The 15759-nt window shown below is 40.4% G+C and overlaps 1 protein-coding gene across 1 annotated transcript in view; it reads left to right on the top strand.

Annotated features, from left to right (window-relative positions):
* Positions 1 to 15759, top strand: part of LOC6054476 (syntaxin-binding protein 5) — a 430924-nt gene that overhangs the window by 117470 nt on the left and 297695 nt on the right. Inside the window, exons 2-4 of the mRNA XM_038260959.1 lie at positions 8570 to 8667; positions 8795 to 8983; positions 9193 to 9327. Coding sequence (XP_038116887.1) covers positions 8570 to 8667; positions 8795 to 8983; positions 9193 to 9327 — 422 coding nt within the window. The remainder of the gene's footprint in view (positions 1 to 8569; positions 8668 to 8794; positions 8984 to 9192; positions 9328 to 15759) is intronic.

Here is a 15759-nt window from a genome sequence, read left to right on the forward strand (position 1 = left end):
ATGTAACTGGTCGTTGCAAGTTTTTTTTTTTTTGAAAGCTTGATTGCCAACACAACCATGTATAAAAGAAATCAATGAGGCTTGACAAAAACTATCTAAACGAAATTTGGATCCAAATAATTTGGATCCAAGCGTAATGAAACAAAAAAAAAGTTTTTGCGTTGTTGTTCACCTTTATTGAAATATATTTTATTAAATATTTTAAAAGATTTTAAACAAACAAATTTTAAAACGTGTAGAAAAATATATATTGAGTAGTTTTCATGTTTAGTTCATTGAACTTCTTTAAACTATCGAAGTTTATGAAAAATATACTGAAGAACGTGTCATATATTTTATGCTCCCAGATTTATTGACTCATTTTAACATTTCAATATTTTAAAAATAATTGCAGCTATTTTTTCTTCGGTATTAATAATTTGCTTTTAAAAAGCTTTTTTTTTTCAAACACGAGTTTATCACTGAAAAGATGTTCTGAAAAAAACGATATTTGAATTTTAAACTCAATTTTAATCAAGTTCCTAAAAAAAGTAAAACTTAAGTTTTATTTCACATTCTCACGAAATGAATAATTTTATTTTTTTAAGCCATTTTTCAGTTAATTGATTAATTCTGAAGTCATCAATATAGAAATGATAAGAATTAAATTCAAACATGAAGAATGTTAGATTTTGAAACAAAAATCTTTGAAAATACAAAGGCAAAATCCAAATAATACGTTGAATTAGTAACATTTTATAGCAAAAAAAAAAAAATAAAAAACCAAAATTTTTCTCGTTAAATTTTTGCTTGCGTGAATATTTAATCTCATGCTTATTTTTTAATTTAAACACTCAGTTTATTTATTGAATATTTCATGACCAGTCCATGAACAGGGCCGGTCATAGAACATTTTTGAAAAGCCGTCGCGGGCCGGATGAAATGGCTTCACGGGCCGGACCCGGCCCGCGGGCCGGACGTCGGGCAGGCCTGATTTAATCTCATGCTTATTTTTTAATTTAAACACTCAGTTTATTTATTGAATATTTCATGAACAGTCCATGAACAGGGCCGGTCATAGAACATTTTTGAAAAGCCGTCGCGGGCCGGACGTTGGGCAGGCCTGCTCTACAGCATTGCCTTGGCGTTCTCGATTGCGAGATTCCTACTCGAAACTAGGTGTTCGAAGGCTTGATTGTTGAGGTAATTGCAAACCTCTTTTTACACCTTAGCTTCCATCCACCCCGGGATTCGAACGGGATTGTTAGTCCAACTGCCTACCAGCGACTCTACCGAGACAGGACCCAGGGAGACGACTCCTATTCCTGGACTGAGCTAACGACCTAACCTTTTTAGGTTAGGGCCAACATTTGCTTCCCGTCCGACGGAAGGCGTGATCAGACAAATCTCGTCTCAAAAAATGCCACCGGGACTGTCTGGGATCGAACCCAGGCCGACTGGGTGTCTCGCTTACCCCTACACCACGGTCCCGGCTAAAAGATAAAACACCATGATTGCTAAAGCTATAAGATTCCATAAAAAGGCAAAGCAATTCACTTTATCGACCCCCGGGTCTTTTGTGATCTCTATTGCAAGTTTCTGCTCATTTCTAGGCGTCCGAAGGTTATGTGTGTCACCCAAAACCTCTTTTACGCAAATGGACCGACGTATTACTTCCCCATCCGATAGAAGGCCAGGAGGATAAGGCGGGAATCGAACCGGCGCCCCATAGCAACTTAGGGATCGGCAGCCGAAGCCGCTAACCACCGCGCCACGAGGCCCTCTGCTAAAGCTAGATCAGTTGCGAATAGGTAACATTCATTGGCCACCAACAGCGCCCGCCATGTCAGTTTGTAGATCTCGATTTTAAGGGACGGGACTACTAGGGCAGCTGGTTTACCCTGTGCTTACACCCCACAAGCGCCAGGAACCTGAATTTTTTTTAGTAGGATAGGGTGTTTGGTCAGGATTCATCATAGGAGATGATGTTGCGACCCAAATTCATAGTGTTTGTTGAAAGGTTTTATATATAATTCTCAAGGCAAGCAATCGGATGCAGCGGATGAGACATTTACCTTTTATCGGTTGTTAACTTTTAAATGAAATGGTTTAGTCTTAGACAGCCGGCTGTGGAAAGATCGAACTAGAATCATTTGTAATTATAGAATGAAGGATTAAACCAAGCTTCCCATGCGCCAGTGCCAACGCACACCGCGGGTTTGGTTTTTTAGCTTCGGTACGAGCCTGATCCCATTTGTGTGTTGGTATCTTGGTTCATCGTACCAGCGCACCATGGCACTCTCGGCTCGCCCCATCGGTTTTGTGTCTGGCACTCACCCCATGGCATGAACCCAGCGTAACAGCCAAGGTGCTTTACTCGGTACGAGCCGAGGTACGTGCCGTGGTACGCGCCGTGGTATTGAACCCGGTTTGTACCGCCAGCGCGTACCACGGCTCGTACCGAGTGAAGCACCTTGGCTCATACGCTGGGTTCATGCCATGGGGTGAGTGCCAGACACAAAACCGACGCGGCTCGTGTGAGTCGGGTACGGGTGTAAACCAAACAAAGCATGCGCAAAGCAAAACCGAGGTACAAGTGAACCGCGTGTACCGCACGGTGCAGGGAAGCTTGGATTGAACAGTGTAACTTTTAACTTGAGATGATTTTACGAGTTTTAAATGATTGATGTTAAGTGAGTTACTGATTAACAGTGCGAACGACGAGTTTCGATGTGTATCGTGCTGAAATGGTATGATAGGGTTTTGTTGTTGTTGCACACCGACGACGGACGCGACAAATCTTGCGGCCCTACGGAAAGGCATCGCAAATGCGACTGGCTCAACTGTCATCGGGACAGCCAGAGCCAGCCGCACCTTAACTCACACACGTACGCGAAAAAACCAAATGCACACCGATGACGGACGCGAAAAATCTTGCGGCCCTACGGAAAGGCATCGCAAATCTGACAGGCTCAACTGTCATCGGGACAACCAGAGCCAGCTAAAATTCTTGTACCTAAAACATTTTAAGTAAATTCAATAAAAACGTCATGTGACCACTGTTTCCCGGTTCCGGGACTGTCAGAACAGGTTCCCATTGGCCCCTTGGCCATATTTTGGGAGTCTGACAATATAGAGTAGCAAAGAATGCTTTAACACCACGTTTTTTTTCTAAATTGTCTGACACATAGGAATTTTGAAAAAACAGCTTAAATGTTTTCTAGTTTCCGGATCCGGATTGGCCTGAATTTTCAAAAAAATATTTTTTTTGTCAATGATTGGAAAATGATTTTTATGACCATACGAAAATTATAGGCTAGTTTTGGAAATTTTGATATTTGGGTCATATATGACCCATCAGACTCGAAAGGGTTAAAGAGCAACAAATTTAAAAAATTTAAGATTTCACACAATTTGGCCAATAATCCGGATTTGAGTTCGTTTCGCGGTGCCTGTCCGTCGGGACGCATTTTTTTTCGCGTTCCGTTTTCGTCGATCGTCGTCGGTGTGTATTTCGGGTGAGTTCGTGCGTGTGTGTGTGAAGGTGCGGCTAGCTCTGGTTGTCACGATGACAGCAGAGCTGAGCCAGTTCGTTTCGCGGTGCCTGTCCGTCGGGACGCATTTTTTTTCGCGTTCCGTTTTCGTCGATCGTCGTCGGTGTGTATTTCGGGTAAGTTCGTGCGTGTGTGTGTGTGTGTGAAGGTGTGGCTAGCTCTGGTTGTCACGATGACAGCAGAACTGAGCCAGTTCGTTTCGCGGTGCCTGTCCGTCGGGACGCATTTTTTTTTCGCGTTCCGTTTTCGTCGATCGTCGTCGGTGTGTATTTCGGGTGAGTTCGTGCGTGTGTGTGTGAATGTGCGGCTAGCTCTGGTTGTCATGATGACAGCAGAGCTGAGCCAGTTCATTTCGAGGTGCCTGTCCGTCGGGACGCATTTTTTTCGCGTTCCGTTTTCGTCCATCGTCGTCGGTGTGTTTTTCTCGTTAGTCATGTATTTGATACACATCACAGTCGGATTTCTTTGTTCTATGATTTGCAATTGTTTCACGGGAAGATTCTTTTTAAATTGCGTCAGCAAAATATAAATTATCATTCAATTCGACCATTCGTTTCCCGCGAATCACGGCGACAAATATTGTTTCAACGCGATTGTTCAAGTCCTTCAGATAACATCATAACTCTTCAGTCATTAATTGGTGAGCGACCAATCATATAATAATTTAAAAGTATAAATAGTCTCAGGACAACTCTACGTAAATATGTTACGCTCATGAGTTTAATATTTCACCTTTTAATCACACATAATTTTGATTCTATCTTTCCACAGCCGGCTGTCTAAGATTGAATCATTTATGTTAAACTCAACACCAAATAACCGGGAACGGTCTCATCCGCATCATCCGATTGTTTGCCTTGAGAATACATAATACATCACCCTATTCAACAAAATTCATTGATTATTGGGCCACATCATCTTCCTCTATGATGAATCCTGGCCATTACCCTTCCCCACTAACAAAATCCCAAGTAGAAGTAGTTTTCCGGCACACGCGGGGGTGTGGATATCGTATAGAACCCACCCTTGGTAGCAGCCTGTGCTAACTAACATTCCCGTCCCATCCCCTCGAGATCTACAAACTGACATGGCGGGCGCCGTTGGTGGCCAACGACTGTTTCCTATTCGCACCGGCTCTAGTTTTGATGATCGTGATGTTTTATCTTTTCAGCGCATTCATGCATGCTGTTGATAAGGGAAACGTCATTTGATCGTTGAAGCGTGTGACCAGTTGTGCTGATGGGATATTACGATCCTGTTCAGCAACGGAGAAGGACAACCATGGGTGGTCTCTCATGCTCATGCTCATGCTCAATTTGGCCAATAATCCGGATTTTCACCGGAACCGGTTACGGGAACCGGCTAATGGAACCATATTTTTGGGTTTTCTACCAATTTACTGTCTAATGACACCGGAAGCAATTGACCACCGGACCCAATTGAACTTAAGTTCCCGGTCGGAAATTGCGGACACAAACCGGGCTAAATGAGGAATGGATTTTCCAAGTTGATTTCAGAGCTATAAAACTGTTTCAATGTTCAGTTAAATGCACGACTTATATGTTATGTTACCCAAGTAGCATTTGGCAACATGATAAATTTGACTAAGTCCAGTTTTTGTTTTGTTTTGCTGTAGAAACATATAAATGACATTTTAGCAACAATACGTTTCAATGTTGCAAACGTTTCGATTTGAAAACAACTTTGCAACAATTCATTTCTTTTTGTAATCGAAACATATTGAAAACTTATTGGTTCCATTGTTGCAACATGTGACTTAGTCCGATTTGTGTGCTAAGAATAATATTGAAATAAAAAATCCTTAGATACAGTTCAGCCCAACCATATGCTCTTTCATCTATTCATCTGTAGCTCAGTGGTAGAGGCAAGCTGTGAAGATCTGAAGGTATCAGTCCAGAATCCCGACAGGGGCACTTCAGTTTTTTTGTTTAAAAAGATTTTTTTGTTTCGCGCAAATTAAATGACAACATAATGGCAACATCATGACAACCCCGGTCGGAAATGGCGGACACAATTCTGGCGTTCGTCTGGGGGCTTGCGCCAGCCATCTGGCAGAATTTCCCCCAGAATTACCCCAGATTTCTGCCATGATTTCTGGCGAATATGACACAAACCGGTCGTGCACGGTTCAACCGATTGAACCGGTTGATTTTTGTGCCAGACAGCTGGCAGAACTTTCGCCCGATTTTTGCCAGATTCATCTGGCGTTACCCAAAACTTGTCTAGGATAAGTGTACCAAGTGTGTCTGAACTGCACGACAAACGTCCGCCAGCGCCAGACACTCAAATTTACCAAATTATTTTCCGAGTGGGACACCACAAACTATTTTACCGACATATTTAGACAAACAAATTGTTTCTGGAACTTCGTCGTAACAAAGTTGAAACAAGCGGCTAAATGTTGCCAACACAAAATTTTCGTGCGCTTTTTAGAGCACCACGAGTGTTCTAACTATGTTAAGGAGCGGCCGTGGCTGACTGGTTACGGTGTTCGCTTTGTAAGCGAATGGTCCTGGGTTCGATTCCCATCTGCTCCCAACGAGAAAGTATAGGAAAATATGAATCTTGAAACTCTGAACATGAACGAAAAATCAAAGTCGCACGAGTCGGGGTTCGATCCCCCGTCCTTTGGATTGGTAAGCAAAAATGCTAACCACTAGGCCGTCGCGACTTGGTGAGCTATGACTGGAATTAGGAATACTGTTACTATCAACTATATACGCGCTGGGTCCTTGTCCATTTGACAAGGGTTCGGAAGTTCTAAATAACGTTTGAATCCGATTGGTCCAAACGTTCTTCAGGGCGGGGCTTGTCGATAAAGCTGAAGTACCTCGCGCTCGGCTAGCCAGCGTAGAAATGGGTCACCGAAGCTCGGCAGAGCTAACACCTTCCAAATGCCTATGCGAGTTATTTGCATGTATAGAATGTAGATCTAAAAATACATGGAAACAACTCAATTTGTAAGAAGCGACCGCGTGGTCCCGTTTGGTTGGTTGCACACACACACACACACACACACACACACACACACACACACACACACACACACACGAGTGTTCTAACTATGTTGTGATAGCACATTTTGGGTGTTACGAAATAGTTGAATTTAAGAATCCGCAACACAAAATGTTACATGGGTAACGTTTTCAACTAGGCCATGCCACTAGGACGTTTCGGACGTACTGAGAAAAACACTTTTTTCAGCAGATTTAGGATACTTTATTAAACAATAAAAACTGTCATTTCACAGCTTTAAAAGATTCCTAAATCATGGCAACAGTTACATACTTTATTCGAAATACTGACCAACCGCATGCCAGAGAGTTAGAGGACGTTCCCTTCTTTGCTGTAATCCTAGCACCGCTGGGTATACGAAGCTAGATGGCCCAGCTTTCACGAAATTGAAGAAACTCTGCATTATTTTGGGATTTTTCTTCCTTCCGTAAGTATTTGTTGTCTCTTGAAGGCTACTGGAACCGTCGTAGAAGAACCAAGAAGAACGGTATAACTTGTTTACAAATTCTGAAAACATTGTTTTGTTTAAAATCTATCTTAAATTGATGATCTTTAACTTACCGACATGATAAAAAACGAGGTTTTCTCTGCCCAACAAAAAAAATCTTTTCAGTTGTCTGCATTTTGCTCCACACTCGATTTATTTTGATTGAATGGATGAAAGAGTAGAAAATATGTTGGTTTTTGATTGTTGTTGCCCTCTCTTTCACTCTTACACAGAACAATTTCGTGTTGCCAGTTTGATGAAATATTTTGTAACAGTGTTGCTAGTCGCAGCATTAAATCAGCTGTATTCCAGCTATTTGCAGAGCAATTCTGTTAGAGCTGATTTGAATTAAGTACAGCTGTTTTATGACTGATTTGCTTTTGGATGCTGTTTAGCAGCCGATTAATGATTACTTTTAGTGCATGATGGTTACTTGGGTTGGGCCAGGTTGCATTGTGTACAGGAAGCCGATCCCTCGGTGAGTTTGTTTTTCGTTCTGCTGATAATCGAAAAGTTTTTTTTTTGTTACGCTGTGTTATCGACGTTATAATCTGGTAAATTTGAGCGTCTGGCGCAGGCGGACGTTTGTCGTGCAGTTCAGACACACTCATTCTAGCCAAGTTTTGCGTAACGCCAGACCTTCATTAAATTTAGAACAACTTTCCCGAAGACATCATATTTTTAGGATTTTGTGCTGAAAAGTTATTAGCTTCCGAAAAGGACCATTTTTGCGCAGACGGCTACCTAGAAAAAATTATATTTTGATGCAAGTTTTGCGTAACGCCAGACGAATCTGGCGAAAATCGGGCAAAATTTCAGCCAGCTGTCTGCCAACAAAATCAACCGGTTCAATCGGTTGAACCGTGCACGACCGGTTTGTGTCATATTCGCCAGAAATCATGGCAGAAATCTGGGGCAAATCTGGGGGAAATTCTGCCAGATGGCTGGCGCAAGCCCCCAGACGAACGCCAGAAAAGCGTCCGCCATTTTCGACCGGGGATTAGAGGGAGGGGTTCCTGTGGTCAGAATGAGCTCAAATTTGGAATTTAGACTAGTGATCTATGATTTCAGGGGGTAGCCCCGAGAAAGCCCGGATTTGGACCACCCTAGTGCACACACAAACACTGCCGTGCTTTCAGTAATGTTGTGTATTTTGTTATCTGGCGCAGAAGGGCGTTATCGTACAGATTGTCGAGGGAAACAAATTGGTCGATGCAAAATAGATCGGCGCTGGCAACGTATGTTTTGCGCTAGCAACACTGCCAGTTTTGCTGGGGGTAAAGGGCGGTTGGTATCCAGCGCGTTTGGGTCTGTCAAACATTGGCCAATCTGTTTCCCTCGACAATCTGTAGTTTATTGTGCAGTTCAGACACACTTGGCACACTTGTTTTTTCAAGGTTGATGTGATCGGGTTTTAGTGTGACCTTTTTATTGTAAATTTGAAATTGTTTTTTAAAAACATAACCTTTCGCTGTCTCGAGACTTTAGAAAAATATAATGAAAATATTTACAGACATTTCGCCATGGATTCCCGTACTCCCCGACTGCTTTGGCATACGATCCAGTGCAGAAAGTTTTGGCAATAGGAGATAAGTCGGGCTCTATTAGAATGTATCCTTGAAAAATATATTTATAAAATAGTCACTACATTATTAATTTTTCTGTTTATACATATGCTCGTTTGATCCCATTTCCATTGATCCTATGACATGAATCTTCCTTAACACGTGGCTTATAGATTAGGAAAGTTTGGAGTTGACGCTCATGTCAGCCATGACGGAGAATCTGCATGTGCCGTAAATTTGATAGAGTTCTTGGTGAATGAAGGCAGTCTCGTAACAGCTACTGCCGACGATACTCTACATTTATGGAATTATCAAACAAAGATACCAAAAGTAGTACAAAGCCTGAAATTTCAAAGAGAAAGGTAAGTTTTATCGTAGACGCAATTATGCCTTTTGTCACTTGGCCGAATATTTTTGTTTTCCTGGATGTAACTTTATATTGAAGAAGAAAACACAATTTGTTGCACTTGTTCTACATGGAACAACACAATATTCGGCCTTCGGCAAGACTTATCGTCCCAAAATCTGTGTGGCATATGTACATAGTGCATTGTTGTATATATTTTTTTAGGATAACACACTTGCACCTACCAATAGGCACTAAATGGTTGTACGTAGGAACGGAAAAAGGGAACACACACATTGTTCACGCTGATTCCTTTACATTGAGCGGATATATCATTAATTGGAACAAGGCAATTGACCCGTGAGTATATGCGTATTTTAACTTTTTATATGTTTTTCCCCTAAAATATATGTTTAGTTTGCTTGCAGTTAAGTCTAAATATAATGTGACATTGGTTTAAAAATAGATTTGTTTCTAATTTCATTACCAAATTGTTTCTTGATTTGAGCATTTATTTTATTTAGAAAGTTAACCAAATTGATATACCAAAATGGTTTTTTTTTTAAGAAACACATATTTAGATGTAGATTATGTCAAAGTATACACCGAGCAATTGCAATAACCTAGATTAGATTAAGTTAGTTGTGAATCTATGATTGAATTTAACTTAAAAGGCAGTATTTGTAAATATTGCTCGGTTTGTTCTAGAGGTCGTAGCGAGGTGCACCGATTTGGATAAAACTTTCAGCGTTTGTTTGTCTATACATGAGATGAACTCATGCCAAATATGAGCTCTCTACGACAAAGGGAAGTGGGGTAAAACCAGCATGGAAGTTTGAGTTTCAAAAAACATAAAAAATCTTTTAGTTGCTCGCATTTTCGTATAACTTCATCAATTCTATCTCTGTTAGATTCATTCAAAAGGTCTTTTGAAGCACTTCAAAATGTGCCATAGACATTTAGGATTGATTTGTTTTTTTCTCATAGCTTTGCAAATTACTGTTAAAAAAGGTTTTTTTAAATATCTTTTTGCAACAGCCTCCAACATCCTATAGGTCAAAAGTTAGGGAATTTCATGGACTATAAGCTTACGGTATTAACTTTTTGGCCAATTGCAGTTTTTCACATAGTTTTTCGATTTTTCTATAACAAACATTTTACAACGTTAGTTTTTGGTTTTTCTGGCGGTGTTTTGTTTACCTTCGCCGACGGCCATGGCGGCGGCCGCGGAGGCGGGAAGTGATTGGACGGTCCAAAAGACCAAGGAAGGGAGGCTGTTCTATTAGAACAAAGCTACGAACAAAAGTGTGTGGGAGAAACCGGATGGGTTTGAACCAAAGAAGCAACCGGCGACGGACAAGAAGGATGACTGGGATGACGATCCGGGTGTCACACCCCGCGTTCGCAAGTACCTGGGCGGCCAAGGGGATGAATGGATTGTTTACTTCCGGCCGAAGTGTAAACCGTTGAATGCGATGCGGATCTCAGCCGACCTTTGGAAGCATTACCCCGGAGTGACAAACGTGACCAAGCTGAATCAAAACAAACTCCGTGTTGTGGTCAACAATCCGAAGGAAGCCAACGACATCGTTTGTGATCCGCGTTTCTGTGTCGAGTACCGGGCATGGATTCCATCACGTTCGGTGGAAATCGACGGAGTGGTGAGCGAGGAAGGACTGACAGCGAAACAGATTCTGAACGGAGTCGGCCAGTTCAAGCAAAGAAACCTGCCGACAGTCCAGATCATCGAAGTTAGACGGATGGCAACTTCGGAGGGCGAGGGCGCGAACAAACGGTTCATTCCATCAAGTTCGTACCGAGTTACGTTTGCCGGAACAGCACTGCCGGATTTCCTGCTGATTGACCAGGTACTCCGACTACCAGTTCGAATGTTCCACCCCAAGGTCATGAGCTGCTCGAATTGCCGGAAATTGGGTCACACGAAGTCTTTTTGCTACAACAAGAAGGTCTGCGGCAAGTGTGGTGAGAAACATCAGGACGAGCAATGCCAGGCAGTGGAAAACAAGTGTCTGCTCTGTGGAGGGGCTCCGCACGAAACTCGTTCCTGTCCAAAGTACAGGGAACGTTCGGCCAAGTTGGAGCTGGAACTGAAGAGGCGCTTTCGCGGAGATCGTCAAATCGGCTGCAGCTATAACCAGAAACGAGAATCGATACGCTGTCCTTTCAGACGAAGAACCGGAACAGGAGTCATCCGGTGTAGATCTGACATTCCGCCCTGGAGGAGGAGATCGCAAGAAGAAGGAAAAATCTCGCAACCAACTCGACAAAACTGGAAAAGTTTTGAAAGATACTTCCCTCCTAGCGGACAAGGAAGATTTCAACCAAGCATTCCCTCCAGTAGGCTCAACAAGGAAACACCAGGAGATGGCCAAAGTGAAAGTTCCTTTTCCACAAAAGGAGGCTATCAAGTCCGCCGGCATGCGGATTCCGTTTTCCAGCATCGCGGAGCTGGTTCTTTCGACGATGAGCGGATCGACCAGAGCAATGGTGGAACCTCTGGTACCTTTCTTTCGAGCAATCGGTAAACAGTATGCCGAGAATTGCTCACTCCCTTGTGGACCACCGATCAGTGAGGTACTCCTGGATATTAGCTCCTGCAAAGTGCTTTAAAAGTGCAAAAAATGCCTCACGGCAAGAAAAAGAGGCGGTCCTCACCAGCAGGATCGGCAGATTTGAAGAAGCTGAAGAATGCCGAAGCGCTACCTGCAAAGCCAGGCAGTTTGAGCAAGGACGCTCAAAAATTGTCTGGAAATCAGTTCGCTACCCTCCCTGTGGACGTGAGCGAGAAGGAAGAATTTGAACGACGGGAAAAGTTGCCACCCATTTTTGTGAAAACATTGTCATCGGATTCGGTGCGAAAGTGGCTGACCGGATTTATCAAATCTGGTGCTTTACGAGCCTCCATTCGCTTGTGTGCTGATGGACTCAAAATTCTGCTACCTACCAGAAAGGATTACAACTACGTTCGGGATTTCCTGAACAACACCAAGATTGAATACTACAGCCATGACGATCCAGGTAAACGCCCCATGAAACAGGTCCTCCGTGGCCTGTATGACATGGATGTGAGTGTGCTGAAAGAAGAGCTCAAAACTCTAAAGTTGAACGTAATCGAAGTCTTCAAGATGACGAGACACAACAAGGACATCAAGTATCGTGATCAACTGAACCTGGTTTATCTCGAGAAAGGATCGACATCGCCGTCTGAGCTGAAGGCAGTTCGGGCAATTTTCAACATCATCGTGACTTGGGAACGTTATCGTCCAGTGCACCGTGACGTGACACAGTGTTCGAACTGCTTGCAGTTTGGAACAAGTAAGAACCTTGCAGTTTGGAGTCGTTGTGCAACCTGCGGAGGTGAGCACAAAACTCAAGCTTGCGAAACAATCAACGAGAACATTGAAGCCAAATGCTTCAATTGCGGCGGCGACCATTCGACCAAGAATCGAAGCTGCCCAAAACGAGCTGAGTTTGTGAAAATTCGGCAGCAAGCGACGACGAGGCACCAACCAAATCGTCGCAAAACACCACCAGCATACACGGACGTGGATTTTCCTGCTTTGGCGTCACCAGGAGCAGGATCAGTTCGAGTGGTTCCAAATCTGCAGCCATTGCCGTTGAATCAGCGGCAAAGAGTTGCAGAGAATACAACAACTCCAGGCTTTAGTCAGCAACCGAGGGAAAACCAACCAGCATCAACGGATGAAGGCAGTAGTGACTAATCCTAACTTAAAACTAGAAAAATAAATTCATTGAAAAATTCATAATTATTAGAACGAGTAAACTACGAACTGTATTTTAAGATGAATGCTCCAAGGGTTCTTACTTGTTCCTGGCGAGTTTTGCAACCACGCAGTGTTGTTGTCATCTCGATGAAAATGTTCAGAAGTTCTTGTGGTGAAAACAACATACCACTTAGCATGTAAAAGAAATGTAATTATTATAAGAAAGTTCAATAAAGACATATTTAATTTCAAAAAAAAGTATGCCGAGAATTCGATCCTCTTGGAGTTTATCAGCTTTGACAGTTAGAATTTAGGAAAAAATATTGAATTATTGACCCTCGGTCCCAACCTGATGTGTAAATGTCTAAAAGGACCTAATAAAAATAAGCTTATAGAATTAAAAAAACGTTAGTTTTTGCCCTGTAGGCTTCCATATCCCAAGCATAGGGAATGCGTAATAATACCTTTCTCTGGTATCAATACCAAATTTTTGTATTCCTGGACCCTTTAAAATATGCAAGAGCAAAATGTCGTATCATTCCAATTTAAGGTATTGTTTTGATATTGCAAAATTGCAGAATTTGTCAATGGTCGAACACCACATTTTGGTATTCTTTTGGTATTACAGTATTTTATCAAATTCCTCTGAAACTATGGGAAAATTTTAACCAATTTTCAATTGAAAACCGGAAATTTCAAACTTGATTTAAAACATTTTTGATATACCCCCTAAAGAAATGACTTGAAATTGTGGAAAATTTTCTAAGTCAGGATGCCACATTTTGGAATTATTTTGGTATTGAAGTGTTTTATCAAATTCCTCTGAAACTATGGGAAATTTTTTATAAATTTTGACGAGATAATTAATTTTGCGCTAAAACGACTTAAAACCCAAACATGTTAAAGCTGATTTTAATTTTTTTTTATATACCCACTAAGATTTTTTTTAATGGTTGAAATTTCAAATACAGATTATTGAATTTCGGTGAATTTCAATCCAGTTTCATTTTAATAACACCGTCAACTGGGGCGATTTGGGACACATGGGGCGAACTGGGACAGCAATTTTAACCATGTTAGAGCACAATATTTTGATTTTTCTGGTTGGTTTCTAATAGAACAGACTCAGACCAACAAAATTTGTACATTAAAAAAATTACATCAGGGATACCCTCTGAATCGATTCCTTAGGCAAAAATAAGTATCTGTGCAAATTTTGAGCCGAATCGGTAAAGGTTAAGGGGTCGCTTTTTACCGTTGTTGAATCGCAAAAATGTATGCAGAAAAACATCGTTTTAATATTTTTCTGCCAAGTGGCGCGGGTCTCGCCCAAAATTTTCCAAGAGTGAGATTCTTGTAGGAAATTTAATTTCCTACAACTTTGTCGAAGGGTGCAAAACGATCCGAGTTGATCCTGATTTTTGATGATTTTTCTAGTAAAAATTATTTTCTTATGTACTTCTTATATATACCCCTTATATTCTTTCAAGTACATATATAAGCTAATTTCTTTTCATCGCATTGCACAGTGGGCGGAAACCCACCTCTAATCCCATTAAATTGAAGCCGCTGTTTTTTTCTTCTGAAAAATAGTTTTTCTTATGTAAAAAAATCTCAGAAATCGATTGCCGCATAGCAAACCCACCGGAAATGACGGGAAAGGGTCCATTTTGCCCCATTTGTCCTAAAAATTGGAATTTTCTTGATTTTCAATCTACAAGTTAACCATATTAACATTTATAGGATATCTATATACATATTTTGACGTAAAATTAGCAGGAGAATCGAATGGTGACATTGTCAAACCATTTGGAGTGACTCATTTTGCCCTATGGGCCCTTTTTGGCGAATTTAGGTAGTTTTACTCCTTTTTATAGCATTTAGCGTAGGAATTTCGTAAAATTATTTCTACTATGTGTGCAAAATCGGCAGAAGAATCAAATAATTCTTATTTAGGATCTTTCATAATAACCCGTTTTACCCCATGGGCCATTTTTTCCAATTTTCCCTAGTTAAATTTATTTATAAGTGTTTTGCGTATAATTTTCATAAACTAATCACTGTTATTTGTACAAAATGACCATGAGAACTGAAAGACACTGTTTTGGAATTATTTGAAACTTCCTATTTTACCCCATGCCCCCTTTTCAAAATATCTCATATCATATCTCATATCTTCACTGCTTTCCTTTATTTGAAAAATAAAAAAAATATTTAGAATACAGGTAATAAAATGGCAAATTTCCATAGAGAGCATTTAGAGCTAAAAACTCTTCACTGCTTTCCTTTATTTGAAAAATAAAAAAAAATATTTAGAATACAGGTAATAAAATGGCAAATTTCCATAGAGAGCATTTGGAGCTAAAAACTCTTCACTGCTTTCCTTTGTTTGAAAAATAAAAAATATTTAGAATACTGGTAATAAAATGGCAAATTTCCATAGAGAGCATTTAGAGCATGAAACTCTTCACTGATTTCCTTGCTTGAGAAATAAAGAAAAAATGGTTTTTGCTATTTAATTTCACTTTCTTATTTTATTTAAAAAGGTGACAAAATGTAAAAAAATATCATATAGATTATTTAGAGCTTAAAACTTTCTTATGGTTTTCTTGCTCGAAAAATATAGTTTTTTTCTGTTGAATTAAATAAAATAGAAAAGTTTCCTGAAATCTTTATAAGGTTAAACTTATGTTAACTGATTTTCTTTTATAAAATTAAAATAATTGTTAGAAGATTTAGTTTTTATTTTTTTAACTAGCGTATTTGAAATTGTTTTTTATCTTAATTTGTTGTACAAAACTTGTAATTTTGTTAAACATTTGTTTTGTCAAGACAAACATAAAAATAGCTGTGTAATAATTTTGTTGTTTCTAATCTTAATTACTTACCAGTACAATAAAAAGAATATAATTTTATAAATTTGTATAATTTTATCTGAAATTTGTTTCAACCATCCAGACGAGAGCATTTAACATAAAAACTCTCTATGAACACTCTGCTTTACTAGTTTTCACTTCAGACGATCTCTACCAAACATGCCTCATAT

The sequence above is a fragment of the Culex quinquefasciatus genome, chromosome 1, assembly GCF_015732765.1.
Source record: "Culex quinquefasciatus strain JHB chromosome 1, VPISU_Cqui_1.0_pri_paternal, whole genome shotgun sequence".
NCBI classification, from domain to species: domain Eukaryota; kingdom Metazoa; phylum Arthropoda; class Insecta; order Diptera; family Culicidae; genus Culex; species Culex quinquefasciatus.